This window comes from Eptatretus burgeri, chromosome 12 (genome assembly GCF_056783735.1).
Source record: "Eptatretus burgeri isolate ZD-2024b chromosome 12, Ebu_testis_v1, whole genome shotgun sequence".
NCBI classification, from domain to species: domain Eukaryota; kingdom Metazoa; phylum Chordata; class Myxini; order Myxiniformes; family Myxinidae; genus Eptatretus; species Eptatretus burgeri.
The window spans coordinates 6,256,051-6,274,093 of record NC_140972.1 but is presented as its reverse complement, the minus strand read 5'-3'; the positions used below and the strand labels follow the sequence as shown (position 1 = coordinate 6,274,093).

General features: G+C 41.2%; 1 protein-coding gene across 9 annotated transcripts in view; it reads right to left on the bottom strand.

The window, feature by feature from the left end:
- The window catches only part of LINGO1 (leucine rich repeat and Ig domain containing 1), a 393,052-nt gene that overhangs the window by 23,966 nt on the left and 351,043 nt on the right, over positions 1-18,043 (bottom strand). For all 9 annotated transcript variants that reach the window (XM_085849327.1, XM_085849321.1, XM_085849323.1 and 6 more), the window contains one exon: positions 15,344-16,546. In XM_085849327.1, coding sequence (XP_085705453.1) covers positions 15,344-16,546 — 1,203 coding nt within the window. The remainder of the gene's footprint in view (positions 1-15,343; positions 16,547-18,043) is intronic.

The window sequence follows — 18,043 nt, the reverse complement described above, 5'->3', positions numbered from 1 at the left end:
GTGTGGCGCTGCCGGTACCTGTGCGGGAGAACGAAAGTCCGAGTCTTCAGGTCCTTGGTTCTTCCAATCTTGCTCTATGGATGCGAGACTTGGACTCTGACCAAGGATCTGAGACGGAGACGTAATTCCTTTGGTACCAGGTCTTTTCGAAGAATCCTTAGCTATTGCTATTGCTGGTCAGATTTTGTGTCCAACGAGCGGCTGCTGAGAGAGACTCGGATGAGATTTGTTACCTGCATCGTCCGTGAGCGTCAGTTGCGGCTGTATGGACATGTGGCTCGTTTTCCTGACGCTGATCCTGCTCACCAGATTCTCTCAGCGAGGGAGTCTCATGAGTGGAGGAGGCCAGTGGGCCGACCACGTGCCTCGTGGTTGCAGCAGGTTGACCATCATCTCAAGGAGATGGGCCTGGCATCTGCCTGGGGGATGGCCAGACGGAGGCCCCTGGAGTACCAGCGGAAAGTGGACGCAGTGACTCGCTGTTCTGGCACATGCTCCCATACCTGACCTGACCTGACTTTATTGTCCGAAAGTTTGGTGCATGGAGCAAGTGGATACCGAAATGTCTCGAGTAAAGACGCTGCACCTGTATGACACTTTTTGTCTGGTGCCAAAGTTCAACAATTTTCGTCCGTTGTTGTACGGTCAGTCTTGACATTTTTCTGGTGCTTGGTTGGTATCAAAATTAACTTCAGTGTCTCTGCAATAAGAAATGAAGCATGAGTGACAAAATTACTGCTTTTTTCGGATCAAACGAAGCATTTTGAAAGTTGTATATTTTTTTGGGACACCGTATATATATATATATCTTTCTATCTTTAAATATGTTCATATTTTCAAATATATATATAATATAATATGAATATCGTTCAAGAAATATGCATGTAATGATAGATATAGTGTGATGCATATGCAGAATAGGATAGATATAGATATAGATACAGTGTGGAGAACAAGTATTTGATACACTGCCGATTTTGCAAGTTTTCCCACTTACAAAGCACGTAGAGGTCTGGAATTTTTATCATAGGTACACTTCAACTGTGAAAGATGGAATGTAAAACAAAAATCCTGAAAATCACATTGTATGATTTTTAAATAATTGATTTGCATTTTATTGCATGACATATGTATTTGATACATCAGAAAAACAGAACTTAATATTTGGTACAGAAACCTTTGTTTGCAGTTACAGAGATCAGACGTTTCCTGTAGTTCTTAACCAGGTTTGCACAGACTGCAGCAGGGATTTTGGCCCACTCCTCCATACAGATCTTCTCCAGATCCTTCAGGTTTCGGGGCTGTCGCTGGGCAACGCAGACTTTCAGCTCCCTCCAATGATTTTCTATTGGGTTCAGGTCTGGAGACTGGCAAGGCCACTCCAGGACCATGAGATGCTTCTTTCGGAGCCACTCCTAAGTTGCCCTAGCTGTGTGTTTTGGGTCGTTGTCATGCTGGAAGACCCAGCCACACCCCATCTTCAATGCTCTTGTTGAGGGAAGGAGGTTGTTGGCCAAGATCTCGCGATACATGGCCCCATCCATCCTCCCCTCAATACGGTGCAGTCATCCTGTCCCCTTTGCAGAAACGTATCCCCAAAGAATGATGTTTCCACCTCCATGCTTCACGGTTGGGATGGTGTTCTTGGGGTTGTACTCATCCTTCTTCTTCCTCCAAACACGGCGAGTGGAGTTTAAACCAAAAAGCTCTATTTTGGTCTCATCAGACCACATGATCTTCTCCCATTCCTCCTCTGGATCATCCAGATGGTCATTCGCAAACTTCAGACAGGCCTGGACATGCGCTGGCTTGAGCAGAGGGACCTTGTGTGCACTGCAGGATTTTAATCCATGACGGCGTAGTGTGTTACTTGTGCTTTTCTTTGATACTGTGGTCCCAGCTCTCTTCAGGTCATTGAACAGGTCCTGCCGTGTAGTTATGGGCTGATCCCTCACCTTTCTCATGATCAATGAGGCTCCACGAGGTGAGATCGTGCATGGAGCCCCAGACCGAGGGAGATTGACTGTTATCTTGAACTTCTTCCATTTTCTAATAATTGTGCCAACAGTTGGTGCCTTCTCACCAAGCTGCTTGCCTATTGTCCTGTAGCCCATCCCAGCCTTGTGCAAGTCTACAGTTTTGTCCCTGATGTCCTGAGACAGCTCTCTGGTCTTGCCCATTGTGGAGAGGTTGGAGTCTGATTGATTGAGTGTGGACAGCTGTCTTTTATGCAGATAACGAGTTCAAACAGGTGCAGTTAATACAGGTAATGAGTGGAGAATGGGAGGGCTTCTTAAAGACAAAACTAACAGGTCTGTGAGAGCTGGAATTCTTACTGGTTGGAAGGTGATCAAATACTTATTTCATGAAATAAAATGCAAATTAATTAATTAAAAATCATACAATGTGATTTTCAGGATTTTTATTTTAGATTCCGTATTTCACAGTTGAAGTGTACCTCTGATAAAAATTACAGACCTCTACGTGCTTTGTAAGTGGGAAAACCTGCAAAATCGGCAGTGTATCAAATACTTGTTCTCCCCACTGTATATGCATATGTATATGTAAAGTTTGATGTAGTTGTAAAGACAGATATAGTTAGATAGAGAGACAGGTAAATTTATATATATATATATATATATATATATATATATATATATATATATATATATATATATATATATATATATATATATATATATATGCAAAACTATCTATCTATATCTATCTTTATATGTATATCTATCTTACTTTATCTGTCTTTACATGCATCTTTACAACGACATCAAACTTTACATATACATCTGCATATATCTATATCTATCTTTACATGGATATCTATCACACTATATCTATCATTACATGCATATATATATATATATATATATATATATATATATATATATATATATATATATATATATATATATATATATATATATATATATATATATATATGCAGCTCTGTTAAAAATTAAGAGACCACTGCAAAATTATCAGTTTTTCTGGTTTTACTATTTATAGGTATGTGTTTGAGTAAAATGAACATTTTTGTTTTATTCTATAAACTACTGACAACATTTCTCCCAAATTCCGAATAAAAATATTGTCATTTAGAGAATTTATTTGCAGAAAATGACAACTGGTCAAAATAACAACAAAGATTCAGTGTTTTCAGACCTCAAATAATACAAACAAAACAAGTTCATATTCATTATTAAACAACACAATACTAATGTTTTAACTTAGGAAGAGTTCAGAAATCAATATTTTGTGGATTAACCCTGATTTTCAATCACAGCTTTCATGCGTCTTTGCATGCTTTCCACCAGTCTTTCACATTGCTGTTGGGTGACTTTATGCCACTCCTGGCACAAAATTCAAGCAGCTCGGCTTTGTTTGATGGCTTGTGACCATCCATCTTCCTCTTGATCACATTCCAGAGGTTTTCAATGGGGTTCAGGTCTGGAGATTGGGCTGGCCATGACAGAGTCTTGATCTCATGGTCCTCCATCCACACCTTGATTGACCTGGCTGTGTGACATGGAGCATTGTCCTGCTGGAAAAACCAATCCTCAGAGTTGGGGAACATTGTCAGAGCAGAAGGAAGCAAGTGTTCTTCAAGGACAACCTTGTACGTGGATTGATTCATGAATCCTTCACAAAGACAAATCTGCCCGATTCCAGCCTTGCTGAAGCACCCCCAGATCATCACCGATCCTCCACCAAATTTCACAGTGAGTGCGAGACACTATGGCTTGTAGGCCTCTCCAGGTCTCCGTCTAACCATTAGATGACCAGGTGTTGGGCAAAGCTGAAAATTGGACTCATCAGAGTAGATGACCTTACTCCAGTACTCTACGGTCGAATCCTTGTGATCTTTTGCAAACGTCAGCCTGGCTCTTCTTTGCTTCTCATTGATGAAGGGCTATTTTCGAGCTTTGCACGACTTCAGCCCTGCCCCTAGGAGCCTGTTTCGAACCGTCCTCGCCGTGCACTTCACCCCAGCTGCTGTTTGCCATTCTTTTTGTTGGTCACTTGATGTCATCCTCCAGTTGTTGAGTGACATTCAAATGAGTTGGCAGTCATCGCGGGCAATGGAAAGTCGTTTTCGCCCTCTGCCAGTCTGTCGCTTTGTTGTCCCCAATGTCTGCTGCTTGACCTTGTTCTTATGAACCACCATCTTTGAAATTTTAAGGATGGAAGCAATGTGACACTCACTGTATCCCTCTGCCAGTAAAGCCAGAATTGAACCCTTCTTTTCCTCACTCAAAACTTTTCTTTTCAACTCTTTTGGCATGGTCAATAGTTATTTTTTTGATTCCAATTACTTTTGAGGTACTACTAGCACTGTTTTTGCCATCCAGCTGTTCCGATTGCAAGAGGATAGTGATGACCACAGCAGTGGTTTTTATACTTTTCCTTGTTAAATAAGATTCGGTTCAGGTGATCACCTAATCCAGTACCTCACCAAGGGAATGATGTGTGCCTCTGTTGGTATTCAACAGACACTGGAATGGAATGGCTGCCAAACATGTAGAGATGGTGATTTAATTTTTTTGAAGTGGTCTCTTATTTTTTTCCAGAGCGGTATATATATATATATATATATATATATATATATATATATATATATATATATATATATATATATATATATATATATATATATATATGTATATATTGTATGTATACATGTCTATATATATATATGTATATCTTTCTGTCTTAAAAAAATATATATATGTATACTCGTATATCAAGATATACACTACATGGCTATCACGTGATATAAGCTTTGTCTCTTTGACAGTCACTGGGCCGAAGCCTCTATGGTGGAAGTGACGCTTTGGTGTGGACTGTATCCAATGGGGATCAGCGCAGTGCTTGTCACACGCCTCATATTTTGATTTTCCCGTTCGTCACATCACGTGCCTTCTGCTTGAATGGTTTGCATTAGCAGGAACAATTATCTGGGTGGCAGATGGATGGTTGTTCTGTGCAGATTCTGCGGTTTTACCATGTGAATTATAATCCCAGACGATGCTCACCATAACAGTCAGGAGGTATGTCTGATGTATAAACCATGAATGTGATCATCACTGGTTGGATATTTATGGGTATACCATCCTCATAAGGGCAAATAGCCCGAAATCCAGATCAGTGGTTCTGTTTGATGTTTAACTGATGATAGCTATATTGTCTTTGTCTTTTTGACAGAGTCACTGGGTCAAAGCCTCTGTGTTGGAGGCAACAGTTTGGTGTGGACTGTGTCCAATGTGGATCAGCGGAGTGCTTGTCTCACTCTTCATGTTTTGATATATATATATATATATATATATATATATATATATATATATATATATATATATATATATATATATATATATATATATATATATATATACATACATATGCATATGCATATACAAGCACTCACAGAGGTGTGTACTTTCAGAACTGGGAGGGCTCTGTTCCTCCTTTTAAAAATGCATATGGAGAAACCAACCAAAGATACACAGTGTACAGCACTGTGCAAAAGTGTGAAGCTATATCGAAGATAAATATTTTTCTTGTCACTTTTACACATTTTGAAAATAAAAGGTGTTGCAATGATCATGTTTTATTCAAGAAACAAAAATGAATTGCATTTTACAATATTAATGCATGAAATTTTAATATTTCGTGTGACCACCTCTTCATGCAACACAGCAGGAAGATGTTTGGAATGCTTTCCACCAATTTCTGGAGAATTTCCATTGGGTAGTTGTGCACAATCTGCAATCTTTACCATCATCTGTCTTTTTATTTTTATTTTTAATCCTGTACAAATAATCCCAAATAGGTTCTATAATGTTAACACAAGGAGTTTGAGGGGCCATTCTTGTATTTGTAGCAATCCTGAGTCTGCTGTTTTTTTTTGTAAATATGTTTTAACGACATTTGCAAAGTGTTTGGTGTCTTTGTCATGCTGGTAAACAACGTTGTCCCCAATTAGCCTCCTTCCTGACAGTATACCATGGTGGATTAGGATATGCTTGTACTTGTCAGCATTCATTGTTCTTCCAATTCTCACCAATTAAATCACCAACATCAGCAGCAGAAATACATCCCCAAACGTGGACAGAGCCTCCACCGTGCTTCGCAGTAGCCCGAAGACGTATATCCTTGTACTACGTACTTCTCACCAACCCTCCTGACATACTGCCTTGTCTTTGTTCCAAAATTTTCAAACTTTGACTCGTAACTTCAAAGTACCTTTCCACATTGATTAGCATCCCAACTCTGATGTTCTTGGGCATATTTGAGTCTCTTGGTTTTGTTATATTTATGCAGAAAGGGCTTTCTGACAGCAACTAGCCCATGGAGACCACTTTTGATAAGATATCTTCTGACAGTAGTTGAGTCCATTTGACCCCTGATTACTATACCAGTTCATGTGTAAGTTCAGCATTTGATTCTTTTCTATTCCTTAAAGAACTTACCTTGAAGGAACGCTCATTTGTTCTTCTTAGATTTTCTGGCCTTGCGATGTGTTTTTCTATCTTTAACCTCTCTGTTTTCATCATGCTTCTGTATTGTTGCTTGAATGTCACATCTGGAAATTCCTGTTTAGCGGGATATTTCTCTCTGGGAATTGATTTCTTGTTGTAAAATTATTATTTTGATTCTCGTCGAGTTTTGGGTATTGGGCACGGTGTACGTTTACACAACATGGAAGAAATTACAAATTAATGAAAAAAATGTGTTGGCCTAAGACTTGAATTATTTGTACAGGAAGGAAAATGAAAAACAACCAAAATCAAAAGACGGATTATTGGGAACATTGCAGAATGCGTGGAACAATCTCCGCATGGAACTTCTCCAGAAAATTGCACGAAAGCATTCCATCATGGATGTCTGATGTTTTGCTTGAAAAGGTGGGTCACACCAAATGTTGAAATTTAATCCATTGATATTGTGAAATACAATTCATTTTTGTTTCTTCAATAAAACATGATCGTTATAACACCTTTTATCAATCAAAATGTCACAATAAAAATGTTTATTTTCCAGGTGGCCTCAGACTTTTGCACACGACTATGTGCAAAAGTTGGTAGACCATGGAAATGGTAGACTGGATGAAGGGATTACCCTGAAAAATTTGCTAAGCCCTACTTCCACCGGAAATTAACAGTAGCTGTCACCCTGGCTAAATTCCATACTCCTGTCACACTTTCAGTTGAACTTCAGGCCTGACCAGTTGGTTCGTGAAAGGCTTGGGCCAAAAAATGTTCCCTTACTGACCACACGAGAAGATGTAAATAATTGGGGCCATTAAAATGTTTTTGTGGTAGTGGTAGATATTTTTTACCATTGATGTCAGTGACTACAACTAAATACATCATTTGAGAAACAAATGAAATTGAGGGAATAAATGATGGTGATGCATATCATGTCCACACTTGCCACGGACAAAGTTCAACGGGGACGAAAAAGCATTTTGAAATGGGCAAAAGGATGTAGGGTTGGCAAAGCCAAAAAGGAAACAAACAAGGCAACGACAGAAGCATGCAAGTACACAAGGACCATCCTCACATCTTCTTCTTTCTTTTTTTAACTCAACGAATGTGTGAACAGAAAAAAGTTATCGAGCTATCAATAAGTACACATCAAAGAAAGCAAAGCACATCTCTGAGTTTTCACACAATCCTTTCTGTAGAAACACCTAAACCTACATTTACAAGTGCTGCAGGATTGTGCCAAGAAAGGTGTGCTTTGACAATGTCATAATTTGGATGGAATCTAAACCGTGTCGTGAAAAAGGCAACATATAGCCTGTGTATATATATATATATATATATATATATATATATATATATATATATATATATATATATATATATATATATATATATATATATATATATATATATATATATATATACACACATTGTGTGAGAATGCTAACTCGTATTCATCCATCCATTGGGACCACACTCTGTGCAGAGCGTTGGTGCTGCCGAAGAAGTCTTCTTGGCTATTGGACACAATCCAAGACGAGTCGCCACTCCAACACAGGATACCAGCAAGCTGGTTCCTGGACGGGTCGCCACTCCGACACAGGATACCAGGAAGCTGGTACTCATTTTGCCGACCTCGGAAGGATGACAGGCCGAGTTAACCCCACCTGGTATTAATTCAACAGCTGGGCGGAATTTGAACTCAGGACCCCAGGATCCCAAGCTCACCACCCAAACCATTAAGCCAATACCAGAAATAACTCGTATCCTATTGCTGTCAAGACATCAAAGAAAACATGACATGACTACAATCAATGATCAATTGTTTTAGTAGTGCACTCAAGCTATCGCAGGAACTACTTGTGGTTTGTGATCAGGCTTTAACGGTGCACTCTCCTGCAGCGAGCCTTTAAAACATGTAGTCTGGCTTTAGCAGCATAAATATACATGCCAGCAAGGCAATTAAAAACAATTGAGCAAGAGCTACCTCAATTTCTACCTGTGGCTCGGTGATCAGGCTTTAACAATGCCCATATGGCCATCTCGAAAGAGTCTACAGGTGGGTCAGTCTTTAGCAGTGCACGTGGCAGCAAGGTAATTACAAGCAATTACTGTGCATGCGTATGTCAACAACAGAACAAAGACAAGCAACAACAACCAACCAACTTGGCATGCGTGGATGACGTGTACTTATGACGAATCAATCATTTTGCTAAACACTATAGCCAATTACATCAAAAAAACGAGAAAAGAAAGATGTATGAACATGGTTGTAAATGAATGGTGAATTGCACATAAAAATGCTGTACCACATTCTGGAGATGGAATATGAGCCTCGTGGATCACAAATGTATCATTACCTGCGGCTCTTTCCACTCTCATTCAAATTTGGAAAAGTTGTACTTACTCTTAATTGTTGGTTGGCTATGCCTTTTTGTAAAATAAAAAAAAACCAAACAATTAAAGTTAAAATCTGGGTATAAAATGAAAATAATGAGTGCTGGTATCCCATCTCATGTGTAAAAATGAAATGGTCTGTTGTACAGTGATATATGTGCATACACATATACATACACTACCAGTCAAACGTTTTAGAACACCCCCATTTTTCCAGTTTTTACTGAAATTTAAGCAGTTTAATGTTACAATGTACTCTGAAATTAAAGCACAGAACAAATAAACAATTGCAGATAAAAAAAGAAATCATGGAATCATTTTGTTGAACAAAATTTAATCTAAATTTTTGACTCGTCAAAGTAGGCGCCTTTTGCAGGATATAACAGCCGAACATACTCGTGGCATTCTTTCTCTAATGGAAATCAATTATTGTTCGGAAAGTTCTTCCCAACACTGTTGCAGAAGTTCCCACAAATGTGTTGCACTTGTAGGTTGCTTTGCTTTCACCCTTCTGTCCAGTTCATCCCAAACCAGCTCGATGGGATTTAAGTCTGGAGACTGTGCTGGCCATTCCATGATTTGAAGCCTACCATCTTGTTCTTTTATTCTAAGGTAGTTCTGACATAGCCTGGAGGTATGTTTTGGGTTGTTATCTTGCTCTAGGATGAACCCCTGAACAACTAGGTGTAGACCAGCGGGTATTGCATGATGCTGCAAAATGCTGTGGTAGCCCTTTTGGTTCAGGGTGCCAGTCACTCTGTGCAAGTCGCCCACTCTGGATCCAGCAAAAGAGCTCCACATCATCACGCTTCCTCCTCCATGTTTTACAGTTGGTGTTACACACTAAAGAACCATCCTTTTGCCAACTCGACGGTGTACGAAAACCCTGTGTGATGAACTGATGATTTCAAATTTTGACTCATCAGTCCATAAGACCTTCTTCCAGTTTTCAGTAATACACTGGTGGTGCTTCATGGCACAGGCAAGCCTCTTTTTCTTATTTTGCCATCTTAGCAATGGCTTTCTTACTGCCACTCAACCTGTCAAACCTGCAGCTCGAAGTGTTCTCTTCACAGTTGAAACTGAGACTTCCTTACTTCGACCAGTGTTAAGCTGTGCTTGAAGCTGCTGTACTGTGAGCCGCCTATCACGCAGGTTTGTTGACTCTAAGAAACTTGTCTTCTGATTGTGTTGTGGCTTTGGGTCTGCCAGACCTCTTACTGTCACAGTTTCCTCCAGTTTCCAAGTGCCTTTTGATGGTGTAGGAAACTGTACTCACTGACACCTTGGCTTCTTTGCAATTTCTCCAAAGGAAAGACCTACACTTTTAAGGGTTATAATGGTCTGTCTGTCTTCCTTTGTTAATTGTCTTTTTCTCACCATTATGACAGTAATATACTACTTCCAGCAGTTCAATATTGTCCAAATAATGATTCAGAGGGTGCAGCAACAAAGTCTGTTCCATCACTGCTTTTATACAGACAGAGGGTTTGTAACTAATCAACAAAATTTGGGACACCTGTAGGAATTGTTTGCATCAACTTTCAAACCTTAATTTACTTCCATTGCTGCAGAACAGCAGCAGTTGCTCACCTATTACTTATTCCCTGAAAAGGGCCTTTTTTAACAACTCTGAAATTTAAATTATTTTTCATTCTTTGGAAACCTTTATTTTTTCTTAACCTCTGGCATTTCACTGCTTAGCTTTGTGCCATTTCAGGTTATTCACTGGACTTGAACTGCTTACATTTCAGTAAAAACTGGAAAAATGGGGTGTTCTAAAACGTTTGAACGGTTGTGTGTGTGTGTGTGTGTGTGTGTGTGTGTGTGTGTGTGTGTGTGTGTGTGTGTGTGTGTGTGTGTGTGTGTGTGTGTGTGTGTGTATATATATATATATATATATATATATATATATATATATATATATATATATATATATATATATATATATATATATATACATATATGTGCAAATAAATGTCAGTGTGTGTCCATCAGACTTTGCATGCATACTAAAGGAACTACAAGGGATGCTTGAATGAAAATTGCGTGTTTTGGTTAATTAAAACACCCCTTTTGAAGATACTTTACGGCCATATTTAATTATCCTTTATCAAGGCAGTGTTATCCTTGGTCACATCGCTGTCCCTCACTCGGGTCTTAATTCGGTATTGTTTTTGGCCTGCTCAACAATGCCTTGACTTGGAACAGGCCGCAACGATTTCTTCACGATGAAGTTTTTTTCTCATTATCCTCAAACATATCATCGGGTGCCTGATCATAACACCTACAAATCGCTGGTTACATTACAATGCTTATAAATGCTTGGAGACGTCAGCGTCGTGGCTTTATTTCATATTCTGCACATGCCATAACTTCTAGAATCTCTTAATCTCAGCCGAATTTCAAAATTTGAAGTTCTTTATTGACCTCAGCAATAGTGCAGACTGCTAAAAAAAAATTCCTTTGTCCAATTCCGACACCGCTTGACATTCCGGGCATCTATGGGTGCGTGGTGTTTATATTACCGATTGGTGATCGCTAATTGCTTGCCTTTCCTTGTCGATGATTTTGTTGGAGTGCTTCCTTGAGTGCCTAAGCCACTTTGCGAGCGCTCTACAAAATTCACACTGTCACTGAATAAATATATCGACTAGAAACAAAAAGCAGGGCCCACTTGCCTGCATTTGGTCATGTGGTGCATCAGGCTGTGGTTCACTCGCTGGAAATGTGCAGTTTTGTTTTACACCACGTTTCCCTGTTTTTGTGATTTTCTTTCATTATATGGCCTGTCACTTCGGTGTACATAAATTCATTTGAAAAATTCAACTTTTAGTTTTTAAAACTATCTTGAACCATTTTGTTGGAGTGTTTTTCTTGAGTGGTGTGCCACTCAGGTGAGCGCTCTTCAAGCTTCGATGGCGATACAGCAGATTGGTTCTCCGTGGAGACCTTTCCGGAGTTAGGAAGGCAAAATAAAGTAGATGATTACAATGAGTAAAATGTTGTTTTTTTTTGTTATACAAAGCAAGGAATTGCCACTTCCTGGCAAGATAGCCAAAAGGTATGCACGCTCACTCTAAGCTGCCTAGCCTGAGTTTGAATCTTGACCAGGATATAAACTGTCATCCTGGTGTTTCACAGACAGGGTGATTCATCAATGTGTGTGCCATCTCTCGGATGGACATTAAACTGGATGTCACATCTGCCAGAATCCCCCTCCCCTCCTCTCCCCTCCTCTCCCCCTCTCCTCTCACTCCTCCCCTCTCTCTCTCTCTTCTCACCCATCTCCCACCCCTCTCTCTCTCTCTCTCTCTCTCTCTCCCTCTCTTTCACCCATCTCCCACCTTTCTCTCTCTCTCTCTCTCTCTCTCTCTCTCTCTCTCTCTCTCTCTCTCTCTCTCTCTCTCTCTCTCTCTCTCTCTCTCTCTCTCTCTCTCTCTCTCTCTCTCTCTCTCTCTCTCTCTCTCTCTCTCTCTCTCTCTCTCTCTCTCTCTCTCTCTCTCTCTCTCTCTCTCTCTCTCTCTCTCTCTCTCTCTCTCTCTCTCCCCCCCTCTCTCTCTCACCCCTCTCTCTCTCTCTCTCCCCCCCCTCTCTGCCCTCCACCCCTCCCTCTCTGTAAAGGGGACTGTTAAGAACTGACAGTTTAGTTTTGAATTTTAAAACTGCTCCCCCAAAGTGTAGCATGTACAAATCAGATTCAGGGTGAGCCGTCCGGAGGGGTGCAAAGGTCACTGCATGTGCGAGCACACCTGTAGGCAGGCCTTTGCCAGGTAGATAGCATGGGTTTTAAATGCTCCCGCACAGTTTTATGTAGAACCCAGTGGTTAAAAAGAAAATGTTGCTGTTTGTAACATTTTATCGCCCTTCTCTTCCCGTCACGCTGATTTGTCTTCCATTCCCCTCACACAAGTGAGGCTCCCCCTTCCCTCATGCTTACCACCTCCCAAACCCCATTCCTTCTCCTCCTCTCTCCCCCACCCTCAATGGACATCTCCTGGCGGTCTCCACATGCTTTACTAATTTGGTTTTTAACATTCCCCATTTTGTTCAACCCTGTACTACCCACCCCCTCTCCCCCACCCCCATGTTCTCCACAAGTCCCACTCCAAAATGCAAGTCGAGAACCCCTCCCCTTATGTTTACCTCCTCCCAAACCCCTTCCCCACTTCCCCCATCCTCCTCGCTCCCCCCCCCTCCCAGAGTGTATCCTGATGTTTGGAGAGGCATCGCTTTTACCTCCTTCCTGGCTTCCCCCTTCTTAACCACCACCCAGCTCCCCACCGCTCAACACAATTGACCATTTTAAAGGCCATTAAATATTCCTTCAATTGATATATTAATTTAAACTATTCCCTTCATTAGGGACGGATTGTTTTGCCAGTTTTTACCATCACTGCCGATTGTGAATGTCTTTGCAGCTGTGGATGAACTCTGGGAAGGGTTTGAAATAGCAAAGGGCTTACCTAGTGTAGTCTTTCATGGTTGCATTATGCATCTTTCTTCAGTAAGAAGAGCATGGGAGGAGTCAATATATATTTGTATGTATATATATATATATATATATATATATATATATATATATATATATATATATATATATATATATATATATATATATATATATATATATATATATATATATATGTAGTCAAGATAAAGACCAATTATTGCACCATAGTCCCAAGGAGGAAGCCAGGCAGAACTACACACACTACACACACTACACACACCACACACACCACACACACCACAAACATACATACATACATATATACATATCCATACAAACACATATGTACCCACACAAACACAGATATATATAATACATACATATACACATACATACATACATACATACATGGAGAGAGTGGAAGTTAAATCAGGTAGAAAAATGTTTTTGGAATAATGCAGAAAGTTAATGTGAAATGTGGAAAACCATTTTGATTCAAACACCAAATCTTCCCAATTTCGACAATGTAACTTTCAAAATAAGCAGAAAGGAAAGACGGGAGGCCGTCCCCATTTTCGGAAAAATGATCCGTTGATGTTGAAAAATCGCAACTTTTCAACATATACACAGACATGACAGAAGCAAATAGACACCATAATTTTAAAAGAATATATTTATTTAACATTTGAAGAACATTTGTTCCATTTTAATACATGGACTAGTATTTGGTAGACTTGCGACTTGCAGATTTCAATGCTTTTACTCTTTCAGGCGTGGAACCGAAATTTTCTCTTGTGGGATTTCTGCTCAGGATTCACGCTAAAGGTTTATCAATTCTGCCCATGATGTTGATTTCCTGGACTATTTCTGCACAGCTCGATCCAATATGGCCCAGAGGTGTTCGTTCAATGGGATTCAAGTCAGGAGACTGACTCGGCCATGGAAGTCGCTTGATCCCATTTCTGTGCTGCCATTCTTTGGTCGTTTTAGCAGTTTGTCATGTAGCTCTACCTTCCATGAACAGAGTGTTGTTTTTGACTGTCTGACCAGTGGAGAAGACAGGGAGACGTCCATCCTCAAGGATAGAAATGTGTGTCTCAGTGTTAATGCTGCCGACACACTCCACGAACTCTGACCAACCAGCGCTCCAGATTGCTCCCCACACCAGTACTGAAAAACCACTGTGTTGACAGTTGGCTGCAGTCGGTTCAAAGAAAACTCTTGACCGGGAAGTCTCCAGACCCATACATGTCCACACTCAGAAAATTGAGCAAATTGGGACTCATCTGGAAAAATTACAGTTTGCCAAAACTCCAAGGGGCTGTTGGCCATCTCATCAGCCCACTTCTTTCTCCTTTGAATGTTGGCTGGTCTAAGAAGAGGTTTTCTCCTAGCTGCTCTCCCATAGTAGCTCCGTTGATCAAGGAAGCATAGGCAGTTCTTGAACTAACTTGGACCTCCTCTGCAACATCTGCTGCCTTGCAACGGGGAGTTTTCTCAATGAACCGCTTGACAGCTCGAAGACACCTTTCTGAGGGCCCAGATCGGATCTACCAGAACGGGAAGCTGTGGATTTCTTGCCTTTGCTGGTGAATTTCACAATCACCCGCTTGACCGTAGAAAGCGGAATGCCAAGGTTCTGAGCTATCTGACGCTGGCTGACTCCACCTTCTGATTGGCCAACAATTCGTCCTCTTTGAAAATCGGAAAGGTCGTGTGCTCCCTGGGTTTGAGGCATAGTTAATTGTTCTACACGACCCAGGAACTCGTTCTGCAAATAAATAATTGAATGTTAATACAAATGACTGAGTAAAACTGCATTATACAGATGAAATGAATAAATTTAAAGTGTCTATTTACTTCTGTCACGTCTCTGCACACTGCAACAAATTTTTTGTATCCTCCCCCTTCAAGGTCTGGTTTTATTTTTTGCACAAATATATTTCCAGATATACTGCTACAAAAAGATTTATGCACACCGCAACTTCACCTTCAGTTGCTGTCCTTGCACATAGTCTGGAGAAGCGCAAACTGGCTGTTGTCCGTCGAAGTTGAGACGCCGACGTCGTCTAAGGATCCACAGCAAGCGGCAGTCACAAGCAAGTGGGTTTTCATCCAGCCTTAGCATTACCAAGTTGCCAACTGCTTGGAAGGCGCTCTCCTCCAAAGTGCGAAGCTCATTTGCAGAGACATTGAAGAGGCGTAGGTGGAAGAGGCCATGGAAAGCTTCAGGCTCAATCGTGTGTAACTGTGCATGCACCAGGTGAAGCTCATGCAGGCGCACGAGGTCGACGAGGGCCCTTGGTGGAATGGAGTGTAGTGGGTTGTATGAGAGGTTGAGTGACTGGAGGTATATCAAATGATGCATTGCTCCTGTTGGTATGGCTGAAAGGTTACAGTGCGTTATTGAAAGTACTGTCAGGTTGAGGCCATACAGACTGTTTGGGGGTAGATAGTTGAGCAAAGGCCAATGATCAATTTTGAGTACTTTGAGATGGGACATCTGACGGAAGGTGTATGGCTGTATTGAATTGATGTTGAGGTGCAGAAGATGTAGTGTAATTAGGCGGTGTAGGTGAGAAAGGGCATTGCGTGGCACTGCTGTCAAGTTGTACCGTTCCAGTGTGAGCTGCTTCAGGCTCCGTAGACCACTGAAGGCATGGTGAGAAATGTATACCACGTCGTTGTCATGGATCTTCAGGTAACGCAGATTGTGGAGACTCTGGAACATGTGGTCTATTAGGATTACAATGCGGTTTTCACTAATGTCCAGATATGTGAGGTTCGTTAGACCTGCAAACACTCCAGCTGGGATTAGTTTCAGTCGGTTGCTCTGGAGCTGGATAGTTCGAAGGCGATGAAGGCGGCTAAAGGCACCGGGATCAATGTTTGAAATTATGTTTTCTTGGAGGTCAAGCTCCTCCAGAAGAGGATAGCCTGAGAATTCGCCAGCAGTGATGCACTTGAGCCTGTTTTTGCTGAGATCAAGTGTACGAGCATCACTCGGAATTCCTTCAGGCACGGCCAAGAGGCGCTTGCGGTGGCAAATAACAGTACGATTAAGTGATGTTGAGCACTCACAGCGTGTGGGGCACCCGGTACATCCAGCCCAAAGCAGGACCCATAGAAGTAGCTGCAGCAAAGAGTAGGTCCATGAAGACCGGCGACTTCTTTGCACCATCTCACTTTTTGCCTGCCAGAAAGAATCAGACCAAAAGTTGGCATGTCTTGTTTTCAACATTTGGGTATTGAGGCTGAGGGGACAGCAGGACGACGAAGTTATAAAAAGGGTCAAAAGACGAAAGAAAAACAGATGAAGAAGGATTCTATGATCCACTATGGAGAGGAGATGCATGGGAAAGTGTGACGGGGTGCCAATACGTGTCAAAATCTCAGATGTAGAAATGGGAGGAACAATGAGGTGGTGATGGGCATGAACTTCCGAAATATGAGGCTTCATCTTTACAACACTTCATTATGCCCCCCAAATGAAAAGCATTTCATTTTCTATAAATATATTGCATCCCCATGGCAATACATACCTAAACACATGTTTAATGTTTGACACGTGTCAATTAAAATTCCAAACGGACTCAGTGGCATTGTGCTTGGAGTACCTGCTGTGAGTCTGGGAGGTCCACGGTTCGATTCTGGCTCCAGTGCTGTCATAGCAAAGACTTTAAAAATGGAACATTCTGCTTTTTTGCTTGACAATCAGCATTTAGAGGATAGAACACAGAAAAACCCCCATCAGTTGGTACCCATGTGGAGGAGGAACTTCCTCCTCCATGTGAATACCAAATCACATGGCTTGGGTGCAGGTGCCTTGTCAATCAAAAGTCTTACGTATTGTACATTCTCTAATTGCGTCTTAAAATTGGTTAATTACAGGCTTTCGGTTAACTCTAATCCTAACTCTAACCCAAACCCTGTAAATCATCAATTTCAAGACTCAATTTGAAAAATTTACAAAATGGAGGGGTTTTGTTTTGTGAGGCACTTGGACCAAGAAGGCACATGACTTTTTAACAACATGCTCATTGATTACGACACAAATTCTGGTGTCAGGAAGAAAAAAAAACTTGCACAATTTTACTTTATTTTTTGTAAACTGGATGTTGCTTGGGCTGCAGCGTTGCGCTGATTGAGCCGTATGCGGCCTGCGGGTTGAGAAACACCGAGTTAATGTCTGCTCCGAGTCTGGGAGGTCGGCGGTTCAACCCCGACCGCGGCTGAGTCATATATAAGACTTCGAAAACGGTACATGCTGCTTCCTCGGTTGGTGCCCGGCATTTAGAGGATAGAGCACGGACAAACCACATTAGTTGGCATCCATGCGGAGGAGGAAATTCCTCTTTAATTGCCTGCCTCCTGTGTGCAGAGAGAAAAGTGACATCATGAAGATGGTGTTGCAGGTACCCATAGTGCTCTGGGAAGTTGCATCACTGCACCCAAGCTCAGCGGCTGTTTGTGTTGGTATGTGTGTGTGTCGTTGGTTGTTGACAATCTCCATACGTGGGTTTCAAAAGGTGGAACGGAGCCCCTCCCGGGTCTCAAAGTATCCACCTACGTTTGTGCGTTTGTGTGTTTGCAGCTCCTCCATGGTCCTGCAATAAATACCCTTCATCATAAACTCTTTGCATGTGGTATTGAGATCATTTTATTCACAAATGCAACAGCAACAATTTCA